Below are 25,877 nucleotides of genomic sequence, written 5' to 3'. Positions count from 1 at the left end.
GTCTATCTTTAAATGACATACTTAAGTAATTATTTAAAGATTTATTTATTTATTTAATTTTGTCTCATATCGATTATTTCACGATTTCATTATTATTGATTTCATTATTTTATGATATATTGATTGATTTAATTAATTAATCACCTATTTAAGTAATTATTTAATGATTTTCATATTTATGTAATTTTGCATTACCCCCGCCCATTGGCTTTTATAGCGGAGTTTGACAAAATAAATAAATTCATGAAGCGCTGACAAAGGTCAAATGGGACAAATTACATAAATACTTAAATCTTTAAATAATTACTTAAATGTGTCATTAATTCCATCCATCCTTTTCTAAAGAAATTATCATATCATAAAATAATCAAAACAATAATAATGAAATTGTGAAATAATTGATGAAATCATGAAATCAATAATTAATTACATGATTATATAAGTAAATATAATTTGACATTATATTAATTAATGACATATTTAAGTAATTATTTAAATAAATAAAACAATTATTTAATGTTGTTCCCTTTCGCCCTTCATAGAATATTTCCAGTATTGTTTACAGATCATAGTTACTTTCTCTTCATGTACAGGTACCATTTCTATATGGGTGTTACCTGTATGTTCTTAGGGACGTTCTCGCCCTCTGTTCCTGGAATCTGTGTTTGTGTGGTGGGTCGTGGCTCCAGCCAAAAGGAAACCAGCCACCGGATGAAGATGACTCGGGCCTGAAGGAAACTCTCCTTGGTGCAGTAGAGCACTTCGCCAACATCATTCTCCCTACGCACCACACTGTAATATGGCTTGGGACGCATTGGGGGAACTTCTAAAAAGTGAAAAATATGGGTTCATAACAAACTGTACAGATTACACTCCCTAATGGCATTCCTTAAATGTACTGACCTAGTATGGGATTGTATAGGCTGGTTTCCATTGCAAAGTTAGGAAATATGTGAGGAAGGTAAAACTTCCTGAAGTTACCAAAGAGGAAGCTGAAGCCACGTTCATGATTCTCTTTACAACGCCACTCGAGGGACTTAGCCTGGTAGGAAGAGGCAAAGACAAAATAAGCTTGTTTTGTCCACACACACACAAATCGGGCCAAGCGGAGAACAGCTTCTTTGTTTCCTTTGACAAAGTGAGAGTGAGAGCATTATAGAAGAAATGTAAGAACAGAGAGTTAGTTAGGGATGGAATTGGTATAAAAGGTTAGTAATCATATACCGTATTTTTCGGACTATAAGTCGCAGTTTTTTTCATAGCTTGGCCGGGCTCCAGTGCGACTTATATATGTTTTTTTCCTTGTTTATTATGCATTTTCGGCAGGTGCGACTTATACTCCGGTGCGACTTATACTCCGAAAAATACGGTAGTAGATACAATATTAGTCTTTAAAGTACCAGTAGAGTAGAAAAACAAGTTGTCTCTATATTGAAGCTATTATCATAAATATCTGATGTATGACACCAAAGTGTGCGAGTAAATGGATATGATCAAAATAGTATCAATCTCACAGTGATTCCCGAGCCATTTTGAGAGTTAATGAGCGAGCTAGTCACATCATCATGTGACGTAGTGGTAGGAACCGCAGATCCCTTCGTCATCAATAACAATGCAAATCAAGCAGACTTTGTGAGAGCCAACAACGATTAATTTGGGAAATTTGTGATCCAAAAACTTATATTGTTGATCCTGAATATAGAGAGAATTAGCTAAATGTTTTAGAAGCGCTGCTAAAAAGATCCAGCTTTAGTGAAACACTAAACATCACGTAGCAGTATTGCTAATTGCTAAACAAGAAATATACTCCAATAAAATGATAGCTTACTGCAGTGTTTTTCAACCACTGTGCCGTGGCACACTATTGTGCCGTGAAATACAGTCTGGTGTGCCATGGGAGATTATGTAATTTCACCTAATTGGGTTAAAAATATTTTTTTCACACAAGTAATTATAATCCGTAAAAAATGTGCCGTTGTTGAGTGTCTGTACTGTCTAGAGCTCGGCAGAGTAACCATGTTATACTCTTCCATATCAGTAGGTGGCAGCAAGTAGCTAATTGCTTTGTAGATGTCGGGAACACATTGTGTCATGATCACAATATGCAGACGACAGCGGGAAGCAGCGTGCAGGTAATAAGGTATAGTATGCTTAAACCAAAAATAAACAAAAGGCGAGTGCCGCTAAGAAAAGGCATTGAAGCTTAGGCATGGCTATGCAAAAAATTTAACTAAAACTGAACTGGCTGCAAAGTAAACAACACATAAAATGCTGGACGACAGCAAAGACTTACAGTGTGTGGAGCAGAGACGGCGTCCACAAAGTACATCCGTGCATGACATGACAATCAACAATGTCCCCACAAAGAAGGAAAGCGTCCGCACAATTTAAATAGTCTGGATTGCGAAAACAAAGCAGGTGTGGAGTATAGCGCTCAAGGAAGACATGAAACTGCAACAGGAAAATACCAACAAAACAGGAAAGAAAAAAAAATAGGAGCACAAGACAAGGACTAAAACACTACACACAGGAAAACACCAAAAAACTCAAAATAAGTCACGGCGTGATGTGACAGGTCGTGACAGTACACCTACTTTGACACAAGAGCTATAGTGATGCATACTTGGTTATGGTTTAAATTCATATCCAAGAATTGCGAGAACGACTTTTTATTGTCAATATCAGCTACTGAGTTTCGTTTTTTTATGATTTCTGCTTGTGATGTGCCTCAGGATTTTTTCAATTAAAAAAATGTGCCTTGCTCAAAAAAGGTTGAAAAACACTGGCTTACTGTACAATGTCTGCTCTTACTTTGATAACGACTGATAGGATGTACATATCTTCCCATTTATAAGAAGAATTAATCATGATGCACACAAAGGATAACAAGGAAAAGTCTCCCTGCAGACACTGTTTTCGGTTTCTTGTGTTTGTCTCCATCTACGGGTATGTATTGAATGTCACAGATGAACATTTATGGCTAAATCCTCATAATATCCAGATGAGAGGCATGATTTATAATCTAGAATAACTTTGACGAGCCGAGACGCAATGATGTGGGAGCAGCACAACATCGCTCCCAGCTCACAGTAAAGCAACATAGGGCTAATTAGCTGTGTACTATCAATCCGCCGCTAAAAATAGTTTGTCTGCGTTAGCGCTTATAATAACAATATTGCTAATATTTGGTTAGTAATAAGGTCACAATATGTATAAAGAGTTTTGTTGGCAGGTTTTGGATGGTTATTTAGAGGGTTTTGTGGGCGGAATAGAGAGCCTCCATTCACAGACTACCGGTATTTATTTATTTACGACTTAGAATGCATATAAAGAAAAACACGTGTTCATGTCTTACATAGGGATTGTGAATAGTAGACAGCACATATCCCTCTAATGTTAGCATATTTCCAATATGACTGATCTGATACTGTGGTCAGAGTGCAGAAGTGTTACTTCAGTGACGTTACGGAAATGTTCGGAGCGGAATATTCAATATGGCTGACTGAATTTGTGGCATTTTGTGATGTTTAGACGGTATTTTCACATACTTTGCAGATTGTAAATACAATTGAATATGGTTTAATGGATACAATGAAAAAAAATTAAGCATATAAAGTCAACTTGTTTTTCCACTCTACTGGTACTTTAAGTTGATAACACATTTTTTATCACATTGTGTGTGTTCATATACTGTGTTAGTCCTGTTAGTAATAAATCATGATTATACCTGGTTTACCATGTATTTCAAAAGGGCTTCAAGGAAGTAAGCAGTAAGATCCTCCTGGTTCTTGTCACCTGACTGGGGAGGAACCAAAGGAGTGATCTCTTCTGGGGTCACCTGAGCTGCAGAGTGGAAAAAACATACTGCGTTAATCTTAAAACTGACGCAAAGACGTGGCTTATGAATACATCCAGAGGTATCAAAAAAAAATTTATTTGGATAATTCTATTTCAAAAGTAGGAGTTTATAACCAGCTTCTTACACATTTTACATGGTGCTGCTGTATGCTTAAAATGGCTGTGTTTGGCAAGCAGGCTCATCGGCACATTTTTGGAGGTAAAAAGTCTGTTCAAGAGTAACAAGTATAGAAGCACTCTTCTACTTACTCTCTGTTAAACTCAGTGGTGGGTTGATCAGAGTATCCAAAGTGTGTGGAGACCCGTGGCAGAGTGGAGCTGGGAAGCCAGGAATTAGACAGGCAAACATACAGAGTTGCTCACGCTGTGCATGACTCTGTAATGCCTGCATCCACAGAAGGAACAAGCGCACTCCTTCACGGCGGATCTGCATGAGGTAGTGTGGGATTATGTTAAATAGCATATAAATAGCATGTGTAATATCTCACTAACGGAAGTAAACCCCTCACATCTCAGCAAAAATGTATTATATCTTTGTAATTGAAAAGACACCTGAACAGGGAGAGAATTTCATGTATAGTCTTACCTCGCCACATCGTGTTACAAATATTGCTGCTTTACCACGTTGCAGAATTAAAAAAAAAAAATTCAACAATATTCAAGCAAAACATTGTTAAATAAACTCAAAATATCAATACTATATTTTTTCCCACGCTTTTGATCCCTGCGCTTTATGCAATGCTGCGGATAATTTATGGATTTTTACAGGTTCACAAGCTTCAAATATTGCCAAAAAATTAGGTTTGTCACATCAGACCAATGAAATTGCCAAACGGGTCACGGTGGACCAATGAAATTTTTCACATTAAATAAAACACACTCACACGATCATTCAGTCGGCCATTTAGCACGCTATTGACTCACCCTCATCTTGGAGAAGACACCATGTATTTATATCATGACTTTGTGCTGACGTTGAGTAGTTTTCAGTAGAAAGTGAATCTATAATGCTGTACAAGCTGTAAATTGACTACTCCAAAGTATATCCATGTTTTACTCTGTTAGTATTGTCACTTGACAATATATAATATACTGTAATAAAAATCATTGCAGAAATGTGAGGAGTCTAAACAATATGGCTTTGAATCAAAGAAGACACACCTTTAAAGAGTTCCCGGTATGCAACAGCTTTTTCAAGATCAGCCCTAAAAGAGAATGATGCGTTTGATGAAAAATAAAAATACATCAAGAAATGCATTCCTTAATAGGTGACAAAACATATATTGGGTCAGACGAAACATGTTTTAAAGGCATGCATATGGATTTGTGCGTGTTACCAATGCTGTGGAACTGCCATCGGCTCTGGATTCTCTCTGGTAGGAGCTGCAGGATTTTCTGAAGCAAAGTCAGAAAAAATTGAGATTAAAAAAAAAATGCAGCAATGTAGAGACATCCTGAATGAAAACCAACACTTCCCATCCAACCTGATGGAGTTTGAGAGGTGCTGCAAAAACAAAAATGAGCAAAAAAGGAATGCCCAACACGGCTCAAAGATAGGTGTGCCAAATTTGTGGCATTGTATTCAAAAAGACTTGAGGCTGTAATTGCGGCCAAAGGTGCATCAACAAAGTATTGAGCAAAGGCTGTGAATACTTACCGGTATGTACATGTGATTTTTTATTTAAAATACATTTGCAAAATCTAAATTTAAACCTTTTCACATTGTCATTATGGGGTATTGTGTATATAATTTTGTGGACAAAAATTAATTTATTCCATTTTGGAATAAGAATGTAACGTAACAAAATGTGGAAAAAGTGAAGCGCTATTAGTACTTTCCGAATGCACAGTGTGTGTGTGTGTGTGTGTGTGTGTGTGAGTGTGTGTGTGTATACACATACGTATACATAAACGTATATATATATATATATATATATATATATATATATATATATATATATATATATATATATATATATACACACAAACACACACACACACACACACACATATATAACAACAACAATATAGATACACATATATATGTATATACTATCATGGGAAATTGTAAATTGTTCTTTGAGTGCAACAAGAAAAGCCAAATGTGTTTAATACCCTTTAATTTTTATTTTGACCTTCTAAAACTGTTATTTAAATGCAATAGGAAACATATGTTTATTGTATTGTAAGATTTTCTGTTAAAATAAAGCCATATATATATATATATATATATATATATATATATATATATATATATATATATATATATATATATACTGTATATATATACTGTATATATATATATATATATATATATATATATATATATATATATATATATATATATATACAGTATATATGGGATTCATTATACTATATGCTATCAAGTTTAGTTCATACTCAAGAAAACGGATAAATGGATTCAGAGAATTTTAATGATGGCAAACTAAATACAGGTACATTTATTAATAGAGGACAGGGGAATAATTTTCAGCTATATTTAGCAAATCCTCCACTGTATTTCGACTTTGGCTAGCCATTCTCTGAAGAGGAACAGAGAGGCAAATGGAGGTCAGCAACAAACACACGCACGCATGCACTCACTCACTCGCTCTCTGCTATCTTATCCTTGCTACCCAAACACCCTGATTATGGTTCCGGTAGTGGTGTCAGTGGTCTGGTGATGCTTAACAGGAGCAGGAGTTATGTGTCTTGGAATCAAACACACTTCAGTGATTTAGATTAATTTTGTTTTGTAACCATGTTACATTTTGCATTGAATTTTGGGGTTTAGCAATTTGTTAGCCGTTGTTCAGTTTAAAATTCAGCTAAGCTATTAGTTATGTGGACATTGCAGAACTATTAACACTGGAAAAAACATTTATACATTTTATGAATCTACTTATAATTAAAAACTAATTTAAAAAAAATGCTGTCCATTTGTTTTTCAGCAACTTTCAAGTTTATTGGGGATGATGTTACAATCCTTTTGATTCTGGTTTTGAACGTGCACCACCATCCACAAAGTTTTGTTAAAATGGGAAGTACTTTTTGGGGAATCTAACTATAGCTTTATGGGTTGGATCAATATCAACTTTGGTACATAAAGATGTCACGCGATGATGGCTGTTGTGTCATGGGAGACGCCGAAGGTTGTGGTGATTTTAAGGATGCAGTTGAACGAGGTTGGAGCGTGAGGTAAAAGGCTTACTTATTACTCAAGATAGGGATAACAAGCAACACTTAAGTGGATAACAAAACACAACGGTGCATAAAAGAGGGGAAACAAAAGATTGCACCGCGAAAAATACTGCCACAGATAAAATAAGATAAACAGGAACAGAGTGGCTACCTTAGCTGGGAGGAGAACTACACAGGGCAGGAAGGAAAAAGGGCTTACAGAAACTGGAATCAATGAGAACAATGCCGAGCATGAATCCGAAGTTCTGTGTCCATGTGGAGTAATCAGGCAGTCTCGACAAACAACCAATGTTCCGACCAAGAATGGTAGCTCACACTCAACTTAAATAGTCTTAATCACAAACAGAAAACAGGTGAGGGGGAAAGTGCTTGAAGGCATGTGTAAGCAGTTATGAAAAAAGCCCAACACAACAGGAAGTGCCACCAAAAAAGGAGCGCAGGACAGGAACAAGCACTAAACACAGAAGAACACTAACAAAACCCAACATAAAGGCACGGCCTGGTGTAACCAGCCGTGACAAAAGAGTGAGAATTAATTTCCTGGGGGTGCAATTTAGGCTTTTACGTTGAATTTCTAACCTTTCGGCAGAATTTGGCAAAATGAAATATTAGTGTGTGTAATAGAATAACGATATCATATAACAATGACCAACAGAGATCTGTCACAAAGCTGAAACTTGGGCTCAATTTGAATTCTCCCTCCACCTCCTCCCCTCTTCTACTTCACCCTCCCCCTTGGCTCTAGTATCTAGTGCCATGGCAAAGTATTGCAAATACGACCCTATGCATCCAGACGTTGCTCGAGTCTCGCTAAGTCATCAACCTTCGCCGTTTACCAGCAGTGACGTAAGACAGATGCAAACATTTTTTGTTTACTTTCAAGATGCCGTCACACACAATATTCAGCTTTGTTTGTGCTCTTCTTGATTTCTTTCGCCTGTCTTTCTAAAGAAGAAGACCGTTTAGAAGACAACGTTGTTGGCAAAATATGCAAGTGCTGGCGCATCAGCTGACAGTATGTAAAATGTGTTTCATTGTGTATTTGTGTTTGAAGCCAATATTTACGTGTCGTAGCAAAGGTTTGAAGTCTGACGAAATGAAAATCCTTAATTAGGCTTATTACTTACATTTGTATGCTTCTCTGGGGTTTTGGTCTGCCATCTTTCTCCTCACACTTGACAGTGTGGGGAAGTCTACCAGCTCATTTCGCCTCAAGAGAGGTTCTTCGCCCTTCCTCCCTACCTGGCGGATAGTTTGAACACCTCTTGAATTGATGTGAACACGCAAAACCAAGGAGAGAGGGCAAAAACCTGGGCGGTGGGTATTCGAATTGAGCCTAAGGCTAGAAATAATCCTAAAAACTAGAGTTGCTCGATAACTAATGTAACGTGCCAATATGCAGACCCTTTTACCTGCCAAGGGAGTTCAGTGCAGTGTTTATACTGTCTGATTACATCCCACCACGGGCGGACTCCACAACAGCGCTGAAGCTGCTGCATGACGTCATCAGTAAACAAGAGACCGCACACCCCGATGCTGCGTTCACGGTAGCTGGGGATTTTAACCACCGCAACCTAAAGAGTGTCCTCCCTAAATACCATCAGTATGTGAACTTTCCTACGAGAGAAAAAACACTCTGGACCAAGTATACTGCAACGTGGGGGGAGCCTACAAGGCTGTACCCAGACCACACTTTGGACTATCTGATCACATCTCAGCTTTTCTATATCCAGCATACAGTCAGTGCCTCAAGCAAGCCCCCCCAGTGAGTAAAACTGTTAAAGTGTAGAATGAAGACACTGAACTAGTGCTTCAGGACTGCTTTGGGAGTACAGACTGGGACATGTTCAAAACTGCTGCTCAGAGGGATGACGGTACAGTGGACATAGAGGAATATGTTTCCAGTGTAACTGGCTACATCAGCACATGTGTGGAAAACATTGTTCCCACAAAACAATACAAGATATACCCAAACCAAAAACCCTGGATTAACTGTGATGTTCGGTCCAAGCTACATGCCCGCTCCACTGCATTTGTCTCAGGCAACGATGAGGACTACAAGAAAGCCAGATATGACCTGCGTAAATCTATCATTGAGGCCAAGGGACAATACAGACTAAAGCTGGAGGGATTCTACTCCACCACAGATTCCCGGCGCATGTGGCAAGGCCTGCGACACATCACAGACTACAAGCAGGGGAGCAGGGGGGTCACAAACAGCCAACGCTCACTGCCAGATGAGCTGAATGAGTTCTACGCCCACTTTGAGGTCCTCAACACCAACCAACAGAGAGGGGTTCTGACCACGGAGCGCACGCAGGACCCACCACTCACTGTGACAACAGCAGAGGTACGTACAGTTCTGAGGAGAACAAACCCACGGAAGGCAGCCGGCACAGACAACATCCCTGGCCAGGCCCTGAGGGTCTGTTCATCAGAGCTGGCTGACGTACTTGCTGACATATATAACTTGTCACTAGCACAAACTGTTGTGCCCACCTGCTACAAGACCACCACCATCGTGCCCCTGCCAAAGAAAAACACTGTGACCTGTCTGAATGACTATCGCCCTGTTGCACTCACCCCAATAGTGATGAAGTGCTTTGAGAGTAGAGTCATGTCACACATCAAGAAGACCATCCCAGACACACTGGACCCTCTACAGTTTGCCTACCGGCAGAACCGGTCCACTGAGGATGCAGTCAACCCCGTCATCCACACCACCCTCACCCACTTGGAGGGAAAGGACACCTATGCCAGGCTATTATTCATCGACGACAGCTCTGCTTTTAACACGGTCATCCCACAAAAACTCACTGCTAAACTCCTCACTGTTGGTCTGACACCGGTTCTCTGTGACTGGGTCCTGAACTTTCTCACAAACCGGCACCAGTCAGTCAGAAACGGCAACCAGCCATCAGGCACACAGGTTCTAAGCACAGGAACCCCCCAAGGCTGCGTGCTGAGCCCCCTTATTGTACACCCTCTTCACACACGACTGTGTGGCCTCCCAGAACAACACCAGTATCATCAAGTTTGCAGATAATACTACGGTCGTCTGACTGATCACCGGGGGAGCTGAGGCAGCGTACAGAAGGGAGGTAGCGGAACTGGTGGCCTGGTGACAGGATAATAATCTCTCCTTGAACACAGACAAGACCAAAAAGATGATTATTGACCCACGGAGAAGGAGTGCACAGTACACACCTCTGTACATAGGGGGGACAGAGGTGGACAGGGTGAAAACCTTTAAATTCCTCGGGACCCACATCAGCGAGGACCTCACCTGGGATCACAACACCCAACAAACAACAAAGAAAGCCCAGCAGCGACTGTACTTCCTAAGAAGGCTGAGAAAATTTGGCATGCCACCCAAAATTCTCAGCAACTTCTATAGAAGTACGGTTGAGAGTGTCCTTACCAGCTCAATCACGGTCTGGAATGGAACCTGCACTGCTAAGGACAGGAAGGCACTCCAGCGAGTGATTAAAACTGCTCAGTACATATCAGGAGCAGCCTTCCCCTCACTACAGGACATATACTCTACCAGGGCCACCAGGAGAGCACACAACATCACAAAGGACAGTACACACCCCCAGCACAGTCTCTTCAGCCTCCTACCATCAGGCAAACGATACAGGAGCCTGAAATCCAGGACTAAGAGACTGACAAACAGTTTCTACCCACAGGCCATCAGGCTTGTGAATGCTAACTTGTGAATGCTAGCTATCCCCCTCCCCCACCCCGCCCCGTTTGACTTTTATCTTTTTGAACAAAAGACAGCTACCATGACCACGCCCGAACTGTGAACCATCACTGTAGACACTTTTTCACCTTTGATCACTAAAGACACTTTCAACTGCTGCTGTGACCCAAGGTCACTTCCATATTTATACTGTTGACTGTCAATCAGAATGTGCAATAATGTAATGTTACTTACTGTGCCTTGTATATACATTTTTATTTTTATTTTAGCTAAGTACCTTGTGACTTATTGAAGGGTGGACTAGCAAAGTAAGATTTTCATTGTACGGCAAACTGTCTGTTTAACTGTGCATATGACAATAAACAATCTTGAATCTTGAATCTTGAACTAATGAGAAAAATAAGACGTTGTACCGATAAATCCGATAACATAACATAAAAAAAATAAATAAACAGGCTCCAACTAAACAAAATTACCCCTAGTGTGCTATAGGCAGATTGAGCAAATCAAGCGCTCCTTTTCTCCTACCTACGTGCTGTAGACCAGTGGTCCCCAACCTTTTTGTAGCTACGGACCGGTCAACGCTTGAATATTTGTCCCGCGGACCGGGGGGACAAATATATTTTTTTAAATAACGAAATACAATCATGTGTGCTTACGGACTGTATCCCTGCAGACTGTATTGATATACATTGATATATAGTGTATATATTGTGTTTTTATGTTGATTCAATAAAAAAAAATTAAAAAAAATGTTTTTTTTTTTTTTTTTACTTTTTTTTTTTTCTTACTTTTTTACCGGTACCAATTAGTTGGTGGTTGGGGACTACTGCTGTAGACGGCCTGTCATTAACTTTCCCTGAGCTCATTGTAAACAAACATGGCATCGATCGTGTGGAACTTCTGCATTGTCTCGGTGGAAGACATTTTGCGTGCTATTTGCACCACATGTTCTGCAAACATTCCGCGAGGAGGGAAAAAAACATGGAGCTTCGACACATCAAACCTTATCAGCCACCTGAAAGGCCAGCATCGCTACGGCAATGTTTTAAAAGTCTATGAAGACGCCTACTGCTAAAGAAGCTGCCCCAAAGTCAGACTCAATGAAAGGTGAGCGTAACCTACACTTACGTCTGAATTTAAAAAATGTTTTATTTAAATTAGATATCGGTTATTGGTATCAGTCTTGAGAAGCAGGAAGTGATCTGTATCGGTATATAGTAAGTTTGAAAAAAATATTGTGCATCCCAAATAAAAACATAATTTAAATGTGATACAAGGAATAAACGTAGAATAAAAGAGAAATTCCGCTTGAAACTTGTCATAAGTTTGTGATCAATTATGACTTATCTGTGCCCGAAGCAGTAAAGAGTAGAACTCTTGTTAACTACTTAACCAATAAGCAGTGACAAAACAATGCAAGGTGTTTTTCAATTGGTAGATGCAATGAGTTGTTCAAAGATTACATTTTATTCTATATTGTGTTATATACATTACAGAGATTATATTATGAAATAAATGTATGTGTCAGTACCTCAAAAATGAAGAGGATAGAGTCCAACTCCTCCCTCTGAGACTTATGACCTAAAAGGGCATTAATGAACACATGAAAATGAAATGATTGATTTAATCATACAACTTTATCTACTCACTGGCAAGACAATCCTAAATCAAAGTAACATCAGAAACAAGCACAAGAGTTGATGATGCTCACCCTTTTGTTTGAGGCTGACCTCAATGGTGATGAAGTTCTCAAAGAAAACATAGTAGATGTGGGAGTAGTTCAGGTCGAAGAACTGCTTCAGCTCTGATGACTCAGCGTTTTCTGGAACATATGCAAAAAAATTAAGCTGATTTTTAATTAGCTCAGACAAATAAAGCAAGCCTAGGTACTAGGAGGGTTGAAAAGGGATTTATGCTGCCCATTCCAATACCGATCATCCATGAGTGAGATCAGTCGATACCAATATCGATACCGATTACATGTATTAGCTATAAAGTTTTCTATTTATTATTGATGAGTGCTATTGACAGTTGAATAAAACGTGTTTCTTGTTTTCTTTATTACATGCACTTGTTCGATCTAAACAAAGTCAACAGAACACAATAACTCCGGTAAACTAAATAAAAAAACTACTGTCTATTACTCACTTAAATCATTTTTGCCCTTAAAGTTCTCCCGTGTCCAGGGAATTATTCTTTGAATTTTGTAAACAATAACAAAAAAAATAAAATGTTTTGAATTCAAATATTGATCGAATCACTGTATCGATCGTATATTAATATTGCCCTTGGTGGCTTAATCCGCCCTCCTCTTACAAGTTGTGTACTTCTAGCAGTGACAATGCTGACACCCAACGGTTGCTGTTATATCATCCTTTCTCGACACTCTTACTAATTTTACTTGTTAATTTCCTGTTAATACCTGTTTACTTTAGGCAGTAATGCAGTTCCATCAACACTTCCTCAAGTTTGTCAAGCAAGAATTTGTTGTTTTTTTAAGATAGTTTAGCAGCAAGCTTAGCTATTAGCATGTCTGCTCTGCTTCTGTTTGCTCTCAGTGTGTAACATGTTTAGTCTCGTCCAAATACTCGACAATGATACTTGAAAATTATACTTAAGATATTAAGAAATGCAGTTTATTTGCCGTAATGGAGGTGATTATTATTAACTTAGGTGAGCAGCTCCACACTGTGTATGGAGACACATACACAGCCCCGGGCTGACAAGATGTGTATGTATGTGTGACTAAAGATGAATACAATATTAGCCAGAAGAGATCGGTGTTTGTGATTGACATTGAAATGGAATAATCAGCAATAGCAATCACATACTTTTTCAGGAAAATCGGCCAATACTGATCGGTGGCTGATCGATCAATACATCCCTACTAGGTATCCATCCATCCATCCATTTTCTACCGCTTATTCCCTTTGGGGTCGCGGGGGGCGCTGGAGCCTATCTCAGCTACAATCGGGCGGAAGGCGGGGTACACCCTGGACAAGTCGCCACCTCATCGCAGGTATTGTACACTGAAAATGTCAAAATAATGTATTTCTTGTAAAAAATTTAATATTGGGACTTTTGCTTGGTTTGTTTATACCTTGAATTTTTCCATTAGTCTAATTTGCAATATGCTCGACACAAGTGGAAGACGCATCATAAATTATGTACACCTGTGTTTACACAGTGAATATTATTTGATGCGGCGAACAGTAACAGGAAGTCGATTTTGATGCATGCTTTGCATTTTGGGTCTGTGACTTACAGTATTCTATTGCCTGACATAACTTAGTGAGTTATAAACCTATATTAAATTGGATGTTTGACTATGCAAGTACAGTAATATCATTAAAAAGGCTTATCTTACATTATGATAACCACCTCATTTTTACAAATCATGTTCCGAGCTGATTGTGAATTCAAGGACAACTTCTACACCTCCACTCCACAAAGTAAGTGTCACTGTACTGCTCCCTTGCTGTGCAGGGTTAGTGGTGAGCAAGACAGTACAAAAAGTACTACAGTTAAGAAGTAGAGGGCATTTTTTTGACATTTATAAAGAAACTTGATTCACTTTATGTACAATTGAAATAAATGGAAACACTGTAGATCATTTGAATTATATTGTTTTTTGACTCAGTTTTTTGAATGAGTTATTACTGTAATCTAGTGTACATTTAAAAAAACTTGTTTTAAACGTATCAGTGAACTGTGTAAAATATATAGCACTATATCACAAAAATCGAACACGATCGGATTAAGGTGTTTCCATGGGCTGTAGGAGACTTATTTAGAGCCAAACTAAAATCGGAATCGGACTACAGTAATTTAGTACATGGACATTAGAGATGCGCGGCTAGGCAATTATTTCATCCGCAACCGCATCACAAAAGTCGTCATCCATCCGCCATCCACCCAACCAACATTTTATCAAAACCACACCCGCCCGCCACCCGCCCGTTGTTATATATCTAATATAGACGATGCAAGACATTAGTGAGGTTAGAAAGCTTTTGCCTGTTAAAGAAAGGAGACTGATCCAATTTAGCAGAGACATTCAATGCGTGCCACGCATTAATATCTCTTGGCCACGCATTAGTGGCTAAGAGATATTAATGCGTGATAATATTATTTATCATTATTATAATATTATTGTCATTTCCATTAAGAAAGTGTTGACTATTGTTGCCAATGCCCTCAGATCAGGAGTGCGTTCCTCACACTTTGTGTGTGCAGTTGCAGCAAGCAGAACGAGGCTTTTAAGAAGTTAAAAAAATGTTTTAGAAAGACTAGGCCTATATTTTCATTAGGTAAAAAAAATGTTCTGAATTTATTTCAATGAATATTAACTTGTTAACGTTATAATGCTCAAATAGGGACGAGGGCGGGGTGCACAGTGAAACAGTGAACAATTTCGCGACAAAGATGAACCTTTGGAACGCAAATGGCGCGCGACCAAGCTTGAGGTTTTCCATCAAGCATGGAGTGATAGTTTAATATCGTATAAACGCATGCTTACCTTAGCTAAAGCTAAATATTACTCAAATCTCATCCGCCTCAACAAAAACGACCCTAAATTTGTGTTTAGTACAGTAGCATCGCTAACCCAACAAGGGACTCCTCCCAATAGCTCCACCCACTCGGCAGATGACTTTATGAATTTCTTTAATAAGAAAATTGAACTCATTAGAAAGGAGATTAAAGACAACGCATACCAGCTACAACTGGGTTCTATTAACACAGATACAACTGAATCTACGACGGATACTGCAATACAAAATAGTCTCTCTTTTTGATGAAATAACATTAGAGGAACTATTACGGCGTTTAAGTGGGATAAAACAAACAACATGTTTACTTGACCCACTTCCTGGGAAACTTATCAAGGAGCTTTTTGTATTATTAGGTCCATCAGTGCTAAATATTATAAATGTATCCCTTTCCTCTGGCACTGTTCCCCTAGCATTCAAGTAAGCGGTTATTCATCCTCTGCTCAAAAGACCTAACCTTGATCCTGACCTCATGGTAAACTACCGACCGGTGTCCCACCTTCCCTTTATTTCGAAAATCCTCGAAAAAATTGTCCCACAGCAGCTAAATGAACACTTAGTGTCTAACAATCTCTGTGAACCTTTTCAATCCGGTTTCAGGGCAAATCACTCTACGGAGACAGCCCTCGCAAAAATGACTAATGATTGACTGCTAACGATGGATTCTGATGCGTCATCGATGTTGCTGCTTCTTGATCTTAGCGCTGCTTTCGATACCGTCGATCATAATATTTTATTAGAGCGTATCAAAACACGTATTGGTATGTCAGACTTAGCTTTGTCGTGGTTTAACTCTTATCTTACTGACAGGATGCAGTGCGTCTCCCATAATAATGTGACATCGGACTATGTTAAGGTAACGTGCGGAGTTCCTCAGGGTTCGGTTCTTGGCCCTGCACTCTTTAGTATTTACATGCTGCCGCTAGGCGACATCATACGCAAATACGGTGTTAGCTTTCATTGTTATGCTGATGACACCCAACTCTACATGCCCCTAAAGCTGACCAACACGCCGGATTGTAGTCAGCTGGAGGTGTGTCTTAATGAAATTAAACAATGGATGTCCACTAACTTCTTGCAACTCAACGCCAAGAAAACGGAAATGCTGATTATCGGTCCTGCTAAACACCGACATTTATTTAATAATACCACCTTAACATTTGACAACCAAACAATTACACAAGGCGAATCAGTAAAGAATCTGGGTAATATCTTCGACCCAACTCTCTCGTTTGAATCACACATTAAGAGTGTTACTAAAACGGCCTTCTTTCATATCCGTAATATCGCTAAAATTCGTTCTATTTTATCCACTAGCGACGCTGAGATCATTATTCATGCGTTCGTTACGTCTCGTCTCGACTACTGTAACGTATTATTTTCGGGTCTCCCTATGTCTAGCATTAAAAGATTACAATTGGTACAAAATGCGGCTGCTAGACTTTTGACAAGAACAAGAAAGTTTGATCATATTATGCCTATACTGGCTCACCTGTACTGGCTTCCTGTGCACTTAAGATGTGACTTTAAGGTTTTACTACTTACGTATAAAATACTACACGGTCTAGCTCCGTCCTATCTTGTCGATTGTATTGTACCATATGTCCCGGCAAGAAATCTGCGTTCAAAGAACTCCGGCTTATTAGTGATTCCCAGAGCCCAAAAAAAGTCTGCTGGCTATAGAGCGTTTTCTATTCGGGCTCCAGTACTATGGAATGCCCTCCCGGTAACAATTAGAGATGCTACCTCAGTAGAAGCATTTAAGTCCCATCTTAAAACTCATTTGTATACTCTAGCCTTTAAATAGACCCCCCTTTTAGACCAGTTGATCTGCCGTTTCTTTTCTTTTCTCCTCTGCTCCCCTCTTCCTTGTGGGGGGGGGGGGGGGGGGCACAGGTCCGGTGGCCATGGAAGAAGTGCTGGCTGTCCAGAGTCAGGACCCGGGGTGGACCGCTCGCCTGTGCATCGGCTGGGAACATCTCTGCGCTGCTGACCCGTCTCCGCTCGGGATGGTGTCCTGCTGGCCCCACTATGGACTGGACTCTTACTATTATGTTGGATCCACTATGGACTGGACTCTCACAATATTATGTCAGACCCACTCGACATCCATTGCATTCGGTCTCCCCTAGAGGGGGGGGGGGGGGGGTTACCCACATATGCGGTCCTCTCCAAGGTTTCTCATAGTCATTCACATCAACGTCCCACTGGGGTGAGTTTTTCCTTGCCCTTATGTGGGCTTTGTACCGAGGATGTCGTTGTGGCTTGTGCAGCCCTTTGAGACACTTGTGATTTAGGGTTACCGGTATATAAATAAACATTGATTGATTGATTGATTTATTGATTGATCTGCAGCCATGACAAAATATCAGACAATCGCCATTGTCAACGACAGGCAGGAAAATAAAGATAAACACATAGCCTATGTTGTAGGCATAGGCATAGGCTCATACGCTTTTAAGTTGAAATAAAAAAATAAATAAAAAATGTGCCTCATAAGCCTTAGGCTGTCAATCACGCGCACAAACTTAAATTATACAATAACATATGTATGTCATCTCTATTTAAACAAAAATAAATTAAATAAATAATAATAATAAATTACCTGCAACTTATTGGCATACCTGCCAACTTTTGAAATCAGAAAAACCTAGTAGCCAGGGTCCAAGGCCCCGGTAGGTCCAGGACAAAGTCCTGGTGGAGGGTTCAGGGTTTCGCCCCCAGACGCAAAATGATTATTAGCATTCAGACAGCTTAAAATGTTGCTAAAACCATCACTTTTCTATCAGTCACAGTGACTTTTCAAAACAAAAATATTACAGCAAAAATCATATGGGTTGATTGACATGTTTATTCTGTAAGCTAACTTCAATAGTTTGAAATTATTTTGACAGTTAATGCCAGTTATCCTGTCAACCTTTCACAAGACTTCAATTTGTTAATTGAAAGTATAAACAGTATAAACACTTTTTACAGTAAACAAATGGTAAAACAGTACTAAACAATTCCATTAAAAAAAAAATTGGTGTCATTATTAACTTTCTGTCCAAGCTTGTATAATCTACTGCCTTGTTCAATTGTAAAAAATATTCTGTGCCTAAAATTCACATTTCTATCACAATTATCATACTGTAAACATGGTAAGCTAACTTCATTAAAATTAATAGTCCTGTCAATAGCATGGAATTACAATTCAAATGTAGTTTTTTTGTAAGCCTTTCAAAAGAATTCAAAATATGAAAAATTAATGAAAATTAATTTAAGCCATCAGACACTTGAAAAGTGGCACATCACATCTCTAATGTAATCATTTTAACTTTTCAACAGAAATAGCACTGCAAAAATATTAAGGACATACTTCTGTATTTTGGTAGTTATGCTGTCAACATTTAACAAGATTCCTTCAACTTGGACTTGTTTTAAATGTTTTATGCCACTTCAAGTTGTCAAAGACGTGCTGTGAAATACAGCCGACAAGATTGCGCACCAAACACGAAGCAAGGCCAAAGCGCATTCATGGTGCAGGAGAACAAAGGACTTCTTTCATTTAAGGTTTGTGATAAACCATCAAACTCATTCGTTAAAAGGACTCTATAGTAATATAAAGCGAGTTTTTCTGGACATTATCATGCAAGAAAAGTTTATATTTTGGACCGCGATCACCGCGTAATGATTTTTAAAGGTTGCATTACAAACATTTAACTGTCCCATGTGATCAGCCAGTGCGATTGGAAGTCCATGCTCAATTATTGCCTCCGTAAATAAAACTTCGGCATTTATCACATCCAAAGAATCTGTTTGGGCGACGAAAAACGTTGAAAGTTTTCCACTTGTATCGCTAGCAACGGCATTAGACTTGTGTTTTTTTGTCCCAACGTGGTCTTTTACATCGCTAATTCCTCCGTGTCCGATCGAAAAATCTTGTCTGCACAAGGTGCAATTCGCGTAGTTTTCACCCTTTTTTTTTTTAATTAATGAAAAACCGTATTTTTTATCACTGCAACCGTAACCCGGAATAGGTTGATGAAAACCGTACGAATTACGGGAAAACCGGAGTAGTTGGCAGGTATGTATTGGCCAAGGCAAATAGCTGAAGGAGGGAAATCAAACCCATCAGACTGCACTTTATCATCAAACTTGAATTATAATGAAAATAGACGGTCGCGACAAACAAAGCAGGCTAAATAGCCTTACATTGTCGCCAATCGGAGATGCGCTTCACTTGAAAGCGAGGCCAAATAATTATTCACACATAGTAGTATATCTCGAATAGAAAAAAACCACAATAAACAACGCAATTGCCTTAATTCCTTTGCATTGTAGTGCGCCCAAACAACACGTAACCATCAAAATTATTTAGCTGACCGAACTCAATATAGGTTAGACATGGGCTTATTTGGTATAGCCTATAGGTAACGTAGACTAATTCGTTTAACATATCCAACCGTATGTCTACTTACTTTTTTTTTTGTTAGCACTATGCAGGAATAAAATGGCATCTACAGTGCCAGGATTCATGCGAGAGCGCCTGGCCTCTAAAATGCGCCCTGCTGCGCTGAAGGAGCGCTCCCTTGCGCCACTTGTTGCTGGGACGTGGTGCCATCTTTTTCTTTTTTTCTTCTTCTTCTGTTGTGTTGTGTTGAGCTGCAGTGCCTGATGAATAATTGACTGTATCAAAGAGTGCTGCTCGTTTTTCGTATGTGGGTAACAACATTTAACTATGTATATATTTTTCCGAATTGGTTCAACCGCCCGCATCTATTTAAAATCTATTTTTACCCGCCCGACCCGCGGTTTATCCGCGGACTCCGCGGTTGTGTCCGCAAACCGCGCATCTCTAATGGACATGTACTGACTGTTTTGTGCTAAGCGAGTTCATGAACACCGCAAGGTTGCTGTGTTCTTACTGAAGGCTTTTAAGCTCTTCTGGGGGCCGACATTTCTTTTTTTTATTTTGTCCTGTCCAGTCATTAAAGCAAATCATACTGTTGATGTAGATGCCCATATCTGCTGTACATATTTACTTTACAAAAAAAAATTGTGGGAGACTTCTCTTGTTGCCTTATTTGTATTTGATTTTTAAATGGATTTATATGAATGTTTGACGCAGCCGGACCGGAGCAGGAGGGGATAGAAATTAGAAAAAAAAGGAAGACAGAGGGGGAAATTGCGGGGACAAGACGGAGATAAGACAAAGACAAAACAAAAGCAACAACAACAACAGAACAATATCAGCAAATACGATATGTACAAATATGATACGAAAAGTGATAGCATATAAGCAGTTAATGAAGTAAATAATAATAACACAGAAATGACAATGAACATTATTGCACTACAAATGGAGCCATAAAAATAACAATAGAAATAGCACCATTGATAATGAATAATAATAATAATAATAATAATCACCTCTATTATCAACAACACAATTGTTTCAAATGCAACAATACATACTGTATATGTAATAATAACTTGAATTACAAAAGAAAGCAGATAAATGGAGGGGAAGAAAGAGAAGCGAATTGTATTAACCTTGTAGACTGTTATATTAACAATAGGTTAAGCTTTGTCAGTGTGCCGTGTTTTACCCAGTTTCCCTTGGGGGAACAAGGTTAATATATGTTCGATGAAACTTGATAATATGCATGAGTGTATGTATGTATTTCTAACACTACAACAGCCACAATGTAATGGTCATCCTGGGCTAATGTACTGTATATTCCAACAACAACCAGTAAAACACAGCAAAAACCTAAGACAACCAGATATCATTTTCTAGTATGCAATTAATGTAAGTACACTTAATAGCCAAAGTTTCTCGACCTAGTGAGAAGCAGAAATGTTGATTGTTACTTTACATTCCATTACGCCTTAAGGCTTCAGCCATTTAAATTATGGGGTGATAAATTACATTTTGAACAATTTCCCTTGTGGATCAATAAAGTTTGTCTAAATATGTCAAAGTTAGAGTACATATCCATTTGGCCCATGTTGACACATCAAAGGCTATTAATCTGCATTCACACTAGTTGGATTTGATTTGTTCAAATTAACTCATGTCATTGCTTTTGATATGATATGTATTTGGGGCCCTATTCTCCTGTTTGCGGATAAGTGGTGTTTTTTTACACCCTAAAAGTTACCAAACGTTTCTTTTATTCGTATTCCCCCAACCAGCCTCCCTGCGGACGTAAAAGTGCTTAAAGGGGCCCTATCATGCAAAACCAACTTTTCTTACCTATTGGTTCCTGTTTATGTGTATTTGTAATCTGCATAAGTCCTGAAAGTCTGAAATGAAACCATGGAGGCATTGCGGAGATATTTATAGAACAATCTTGCCTTCTTCTTTAATACTTCCGGCAAACGGTTCATTTGTTCAAGTGTCACCTTTTGTTCAAGTGTGACATCAGCGTATTATCCATATATGTTAGAATTTTACCCAAACATATTTGCACGAGTCAGCCATTTTTAATTTAAGTAAATCCGAATGTGTCACAACATCATGTTTACAATGAAACTCAATGAAGGAAAATGCTCTGTTGTTGGTTGTTTTAACCAGCACAAAACAAACTTTCAGCCTCCATCCATCTATCCATCCATTAATTTTCAACCACTTGTTCCTTTCGGGGTCGTGGGGGGTGCCGGAGCCTATCTCAGCTGCATTCAGGCGGAAGGCCTCATCTGAAGTAAAAAGTGTCTTACTTTTAACTTTTAGGATTTGTGGCATTGTGCCTTCAACAGTGAAAAAGTCGCATTGTGTGCCAACAAGAGTCCTTCATCAACCACAAACCTTCACAAAAAAAATTATTTTCCGAAAAACTATTTTTAATGGCAGGCTTGGTGACTACTATTTATGGCAATGGAAGAAACAAAGATGTATACAGTATTAACAGTAGGTTGGAAATGTGTGAATGATACGTCAGCATTGTTAGCTGGAGTTGTTGTGTAGCTAGCTTAGCCTTCTAATGTAAGACAACAGTGTCATCGTTGTTTGGCAAAATAACGAAACATTTTCAAAATACTTTTAATTGGATCAGTGCCTACTGTGTTTGGCAATGACTCAGTTAGTAATATAATTTGTTGTTACTTTTGTGATGTAGCTCGTAGTCTAGTTTACTCTATAGCCAGCTTGAACCTCTGTTGTTTACAAGTGGTCAAAGCAATAGCATTGAAAGTATTAACATAATAATAGAATAGAAAAGTATTTTATTGTCAATATGTACATGTATACGTCCAGGATTTAGCATTGGAGAGAGAAAGACTCGGTAGAAGTTTAACCTTAGCCAGCATATCGCACCAGAAATTTACGGCCGGGCTTCTTTACTTTTCCGTCTGCCGCATCGACACCTCCCTCCTGGTCCGCTGGTCTAACTATATCATTTGAGATGTTGTGTTGTGGTGAAAGTCAAGTAAGAATTAGATAGCTTGTGGCAATCACCGGTGTCCATATTCCATAAAGTCTTATCAAAACAAAAAAACTGTACCAAACGTAACTGCAGGGCAGGTACGAAAGTGTAGTCGGCATGAGGGGGCGTGGTAAGGAGTGTCTCATTTGCATCTAACAACTCCGCCTCTCAAAACGAACCGTGCCACACAAAAAACTACAAATGTGCTGATTGCTTTACGGCATACGTCACTTCCCTCTTTTCCCATTCGTTACAAAGATGGAAGTCGCTGCAAACGCTTATGTGCAAAAAATGTTGTTGTACTTGCGCAATGACAATAAAGATCCATCCATCCATCCATGGCCGAAGCTGCAAAACTAGGGGTGTAACGGTACGTGTATTTGTATTGAACCGTTTTGGTACGGGGGGTTCGGTTTGGAGGTGTACCGAACGAGTTTCCACACGAACATATAAAGTAGCCGCCTAAGCTAAAGTCTTAACAAGCTGCTTCCTTCTGCCTGTCTCTATCAGTACTCTACACAGCACCCAGCATTGTCCCACCCACACAACCAACTGATTGGTCACAAACAGAGCTGTAACAGCCAATCAGCAGTGCGTATTCAGAGCGGTAATAGCCAATCAGCAGTGCGTATTCAGAGCGCATGTAGTCAGTGCTTAGCGTTTAGCAGGTAAGCATCAGGCAGCGGACTCTCCCCAAATTATAATAAACACCTCCCAGTCAACGACTAGTAACATCACTATGAGCCCGTTGACGTTCTAGAAATATAAACTGCAGCTCAGCTCGCTCTCAGTACTGGCTTGAGGTGAAGGCTAATTCGCTTTTAGCGTAACGTTAGCTCATTTGCGGTGTGTGTGTGTGTGTGTGTGTGTCACGGACAGCAAAGCCCTGTCTGTCTGTTATTTCACTTTACCTTTTTCTGTGTTGATTGAACTGTGTTGAAGCAGCAAAAAAGTACATTATATTAAATGAAGAGTTTCTGTCTCTGATAGTTGATATAATAATGTAACTGCATCATAAAGCCTACATGAACTCCATGGTGTTCTGGGATGAATATTGCTATTGTACAATTTTTTCAGCTATAGTTACATTAATCATTAGTAATGAAGCAGCCTAGTTTTGAATGGCAGGGTCCCTGCTATCACATGTTGATAAAAATATAACAATTACATAATAAAAATCAACTACAGGCTTCCCAAATGCTGTAATACATTAAGCATGATGAGTTGACTTGAAACTGTTTAATGTTGCACTTTTTATATGTAGAAGAAAAGTGTTTTCATTTTATTTAATCTGAGGCAGTTTAATGTTGATTAACGTGGGCAGAATTATTATAGTGTTCCCAATGTTAAAAGGATAAAGCCATTGTTTACAAATTTGGTAAATAAATATCCAAAGAATTTATATTTTGTTGTTTTCTTACTGTACCAAAAATTAACCGAACCGTGACCTCTAAACTGAGGTACGTACCAAACCGAAATTTTTGTGTACCGTTACACCCCTATGCAAAACAACAAATAAAAAGAAAAGTTTTGTCTGAGGAGACAAAAAAAGAAAAAGGGAGAATACCCGGATAAAAAGGATCGACAATGGCCCGGCTTTCACTCAATACCGTGAGCTCAAAGACGAGGAGGGATTTTTCGACCGATGCTGCCTTGGCTCTGTTCCAGCTGGACTAGTAAGTACCTTCCATCCACCCATTTTCTACCGCTTGTCCATTTTGGGGTGGCGGGGGGGCTGGAGCCTATCCCTGCTGCACTCGGGCAGGAGGCAGGGTACACCCTGGACAAGGCGCCACTTCATCGCAGGGCCAACACAGATAAGACAGACAACCATTCACACTCACTTTAATTTCGATTCTGAAATCAAAATGATAATGCTAATGTTAGCTATCAGAAATTTGCTTGGGAGCAATAAATAGTCACCAGCTTGATAGTTCGCAGTTTCACACTGACATGACTAGCAACGCAACAAATTCAAAAGTACTGTATAAAGAAAAAACAATGAGATGACTGCAAACCGCAATATAAAGTTTGAGTAAAATTTGTAGGTTACTTTTATGGAAAGATCAGTCATACTGAATCATTGTGGTATTATCGTGTCAGTTTGTATGTATGTGATAGTAGTTTCTGACGATTTACGACACTATGCACTGGTCCTCATGGTAAATGTGGTCTTCCTTCAGGCAAAACACTACCGCTTCTGTCCACTTGGGCCGCAAAAATCAACCACAACTGAAAGTTCTTACGTGGGTCTTTAAGCTGTGAACTTAGGTGGGTTCTTGCTTGACAGTGCAATTTAAAAAAAATAGTCATCCTTTACAAATTAGATCGCATGTTAATAAGAATTGAGATCACTATTTCTTTCTACGACTAATGAGCAACAAAAATTGTCTACAATTCCAAAGTATACGACTGGAATAATCCATCGATCTGTCCATCACAACACACATACTGATATTGTTTCACAGGTCAAAATACTTAAATCTGACAATGTTTTGTAATAGAAAGGAAATCTTTGGAAAAAAATCTTTGGCCAATAACCAATTTTACTCAACAGCCTGATTGCATCAGAAGGATTACAAACAGTCAAATTCAGAGCTAAGACTACTCTGAACTGTTGTGGATTTAACTCCACAGCACAATTTAAGTTTAACACAATGGCAATGGATCACATTTTTAGGTGGTCAGTCAAAAAGGTTTCAACAACAGGCAGCATTGACAACATAGACAAAGGACTCGGTGTAGAAGAGAGACTGTATAAACTAGTCTAAACAATGACTTAACCGTGACACACGTAGTTGCTCATTTTGTTGCAGACGTGACAGCATGATAGTTATGTCGAAGAGTGAAGTATCTTGTTCAGCAGTTGGAATATTCATTGTTAAAACCTAGAGCAAGGAGGCACACCCCTTTGTCTAGCTCTTGCTTTCTCACAGGCAGCCAAGCATGCACACACACGCAAATGCATGCACACAGATCTGCATGGACATATGCACTCACAGTAGCACTTAACAATGGAAAGAGGAAGTGGCGCTACTCTACAGGACATTGAGAGGAAATACTAGAGGTTGTTTTCATCTCCACCCAGTAAGTGGGTGTGTTCTGTACATGTGAGGGAAACTTTCACAGTAAATGATACAATTTTAATAT

At 39.0% G+C, this 25,877-nt stretch overlaps 1 protein-coding gene across 6 annotated transcripts in view; it reads right to left on the bottom strand.

The window, feature by feature from the left end:
• The window catches only part of ralgapa1 (Ral GTPase activating protein catalytic subunit alpha 1), a 130,714-nt gene that overhangs the window by 99,852 nt on the left and 4,985 nt on the right, over nucleotides 1–25,877 (bottom strand). For 5 of the 6 annotated variants that reach the window (XM_061968408.1, XM_061968410.1, XM_061968411.1 and 2 more), the window contains exons 2-9: nucleotides 12,480–12,590; nucleotides 12,300–12,349; nucleotides 5,196–5,253; nucleotides 5,020–5,063; nucleotides 4,108–4,285; nucleotides 3,728–3,843; nucleotides 904–1,042; nucleotides 618–826 (exon numbers count right to left, since the gene is read on the bottom strand). In XM_061968408.1, coding sequence (XP_061824392.1) covers nucleotides 618–826; nucleotides 904–1,042; nucleotides 3,728–3,843; nucleotides 4,108–4,285; nucleotides 5,020–5,063; nucleotides 5,196–5,253; nucleotides 12,300–12,349; nucleotides 12,480–12,590 — 905 coding nt within the window. The remainder of the gene's footprint in view (nucleotides 1–617; nucleotides 827–903; nucleotides 1,043–3,727; nucleotides 3,844–4,107; nucleotides 4,286–5,019; nucleotides 5,064–5,195; nucleotides 5,254–12,299; nucleotides 12,350–12,479; nucleotides 12,591–25,877) is intronic. The other variant, XM_061968409.1, reaches the window with a different exon arrangement.

This window comes from Nerophis lumbriciformis, linkage group LG08, assembly GCF_033978685.3.
Source record: "Nerophis lumbriciformis linkage group LG08, RoL_Nlum_v2.1, whole genome shotgun sequence".
Taxonomy (NCBI): domain Eukaryota; kingdom Metazoa; phylum Chordata; class Actinopteri; order Syngnathiformes; family Syngnathidae; genus Nerophis; species Nerophis lumbriciformis.
Note: the sequence above shows the minus strand (reverse complement) of the source record. Positions and strands in the feature narration are given on the sequence as shown.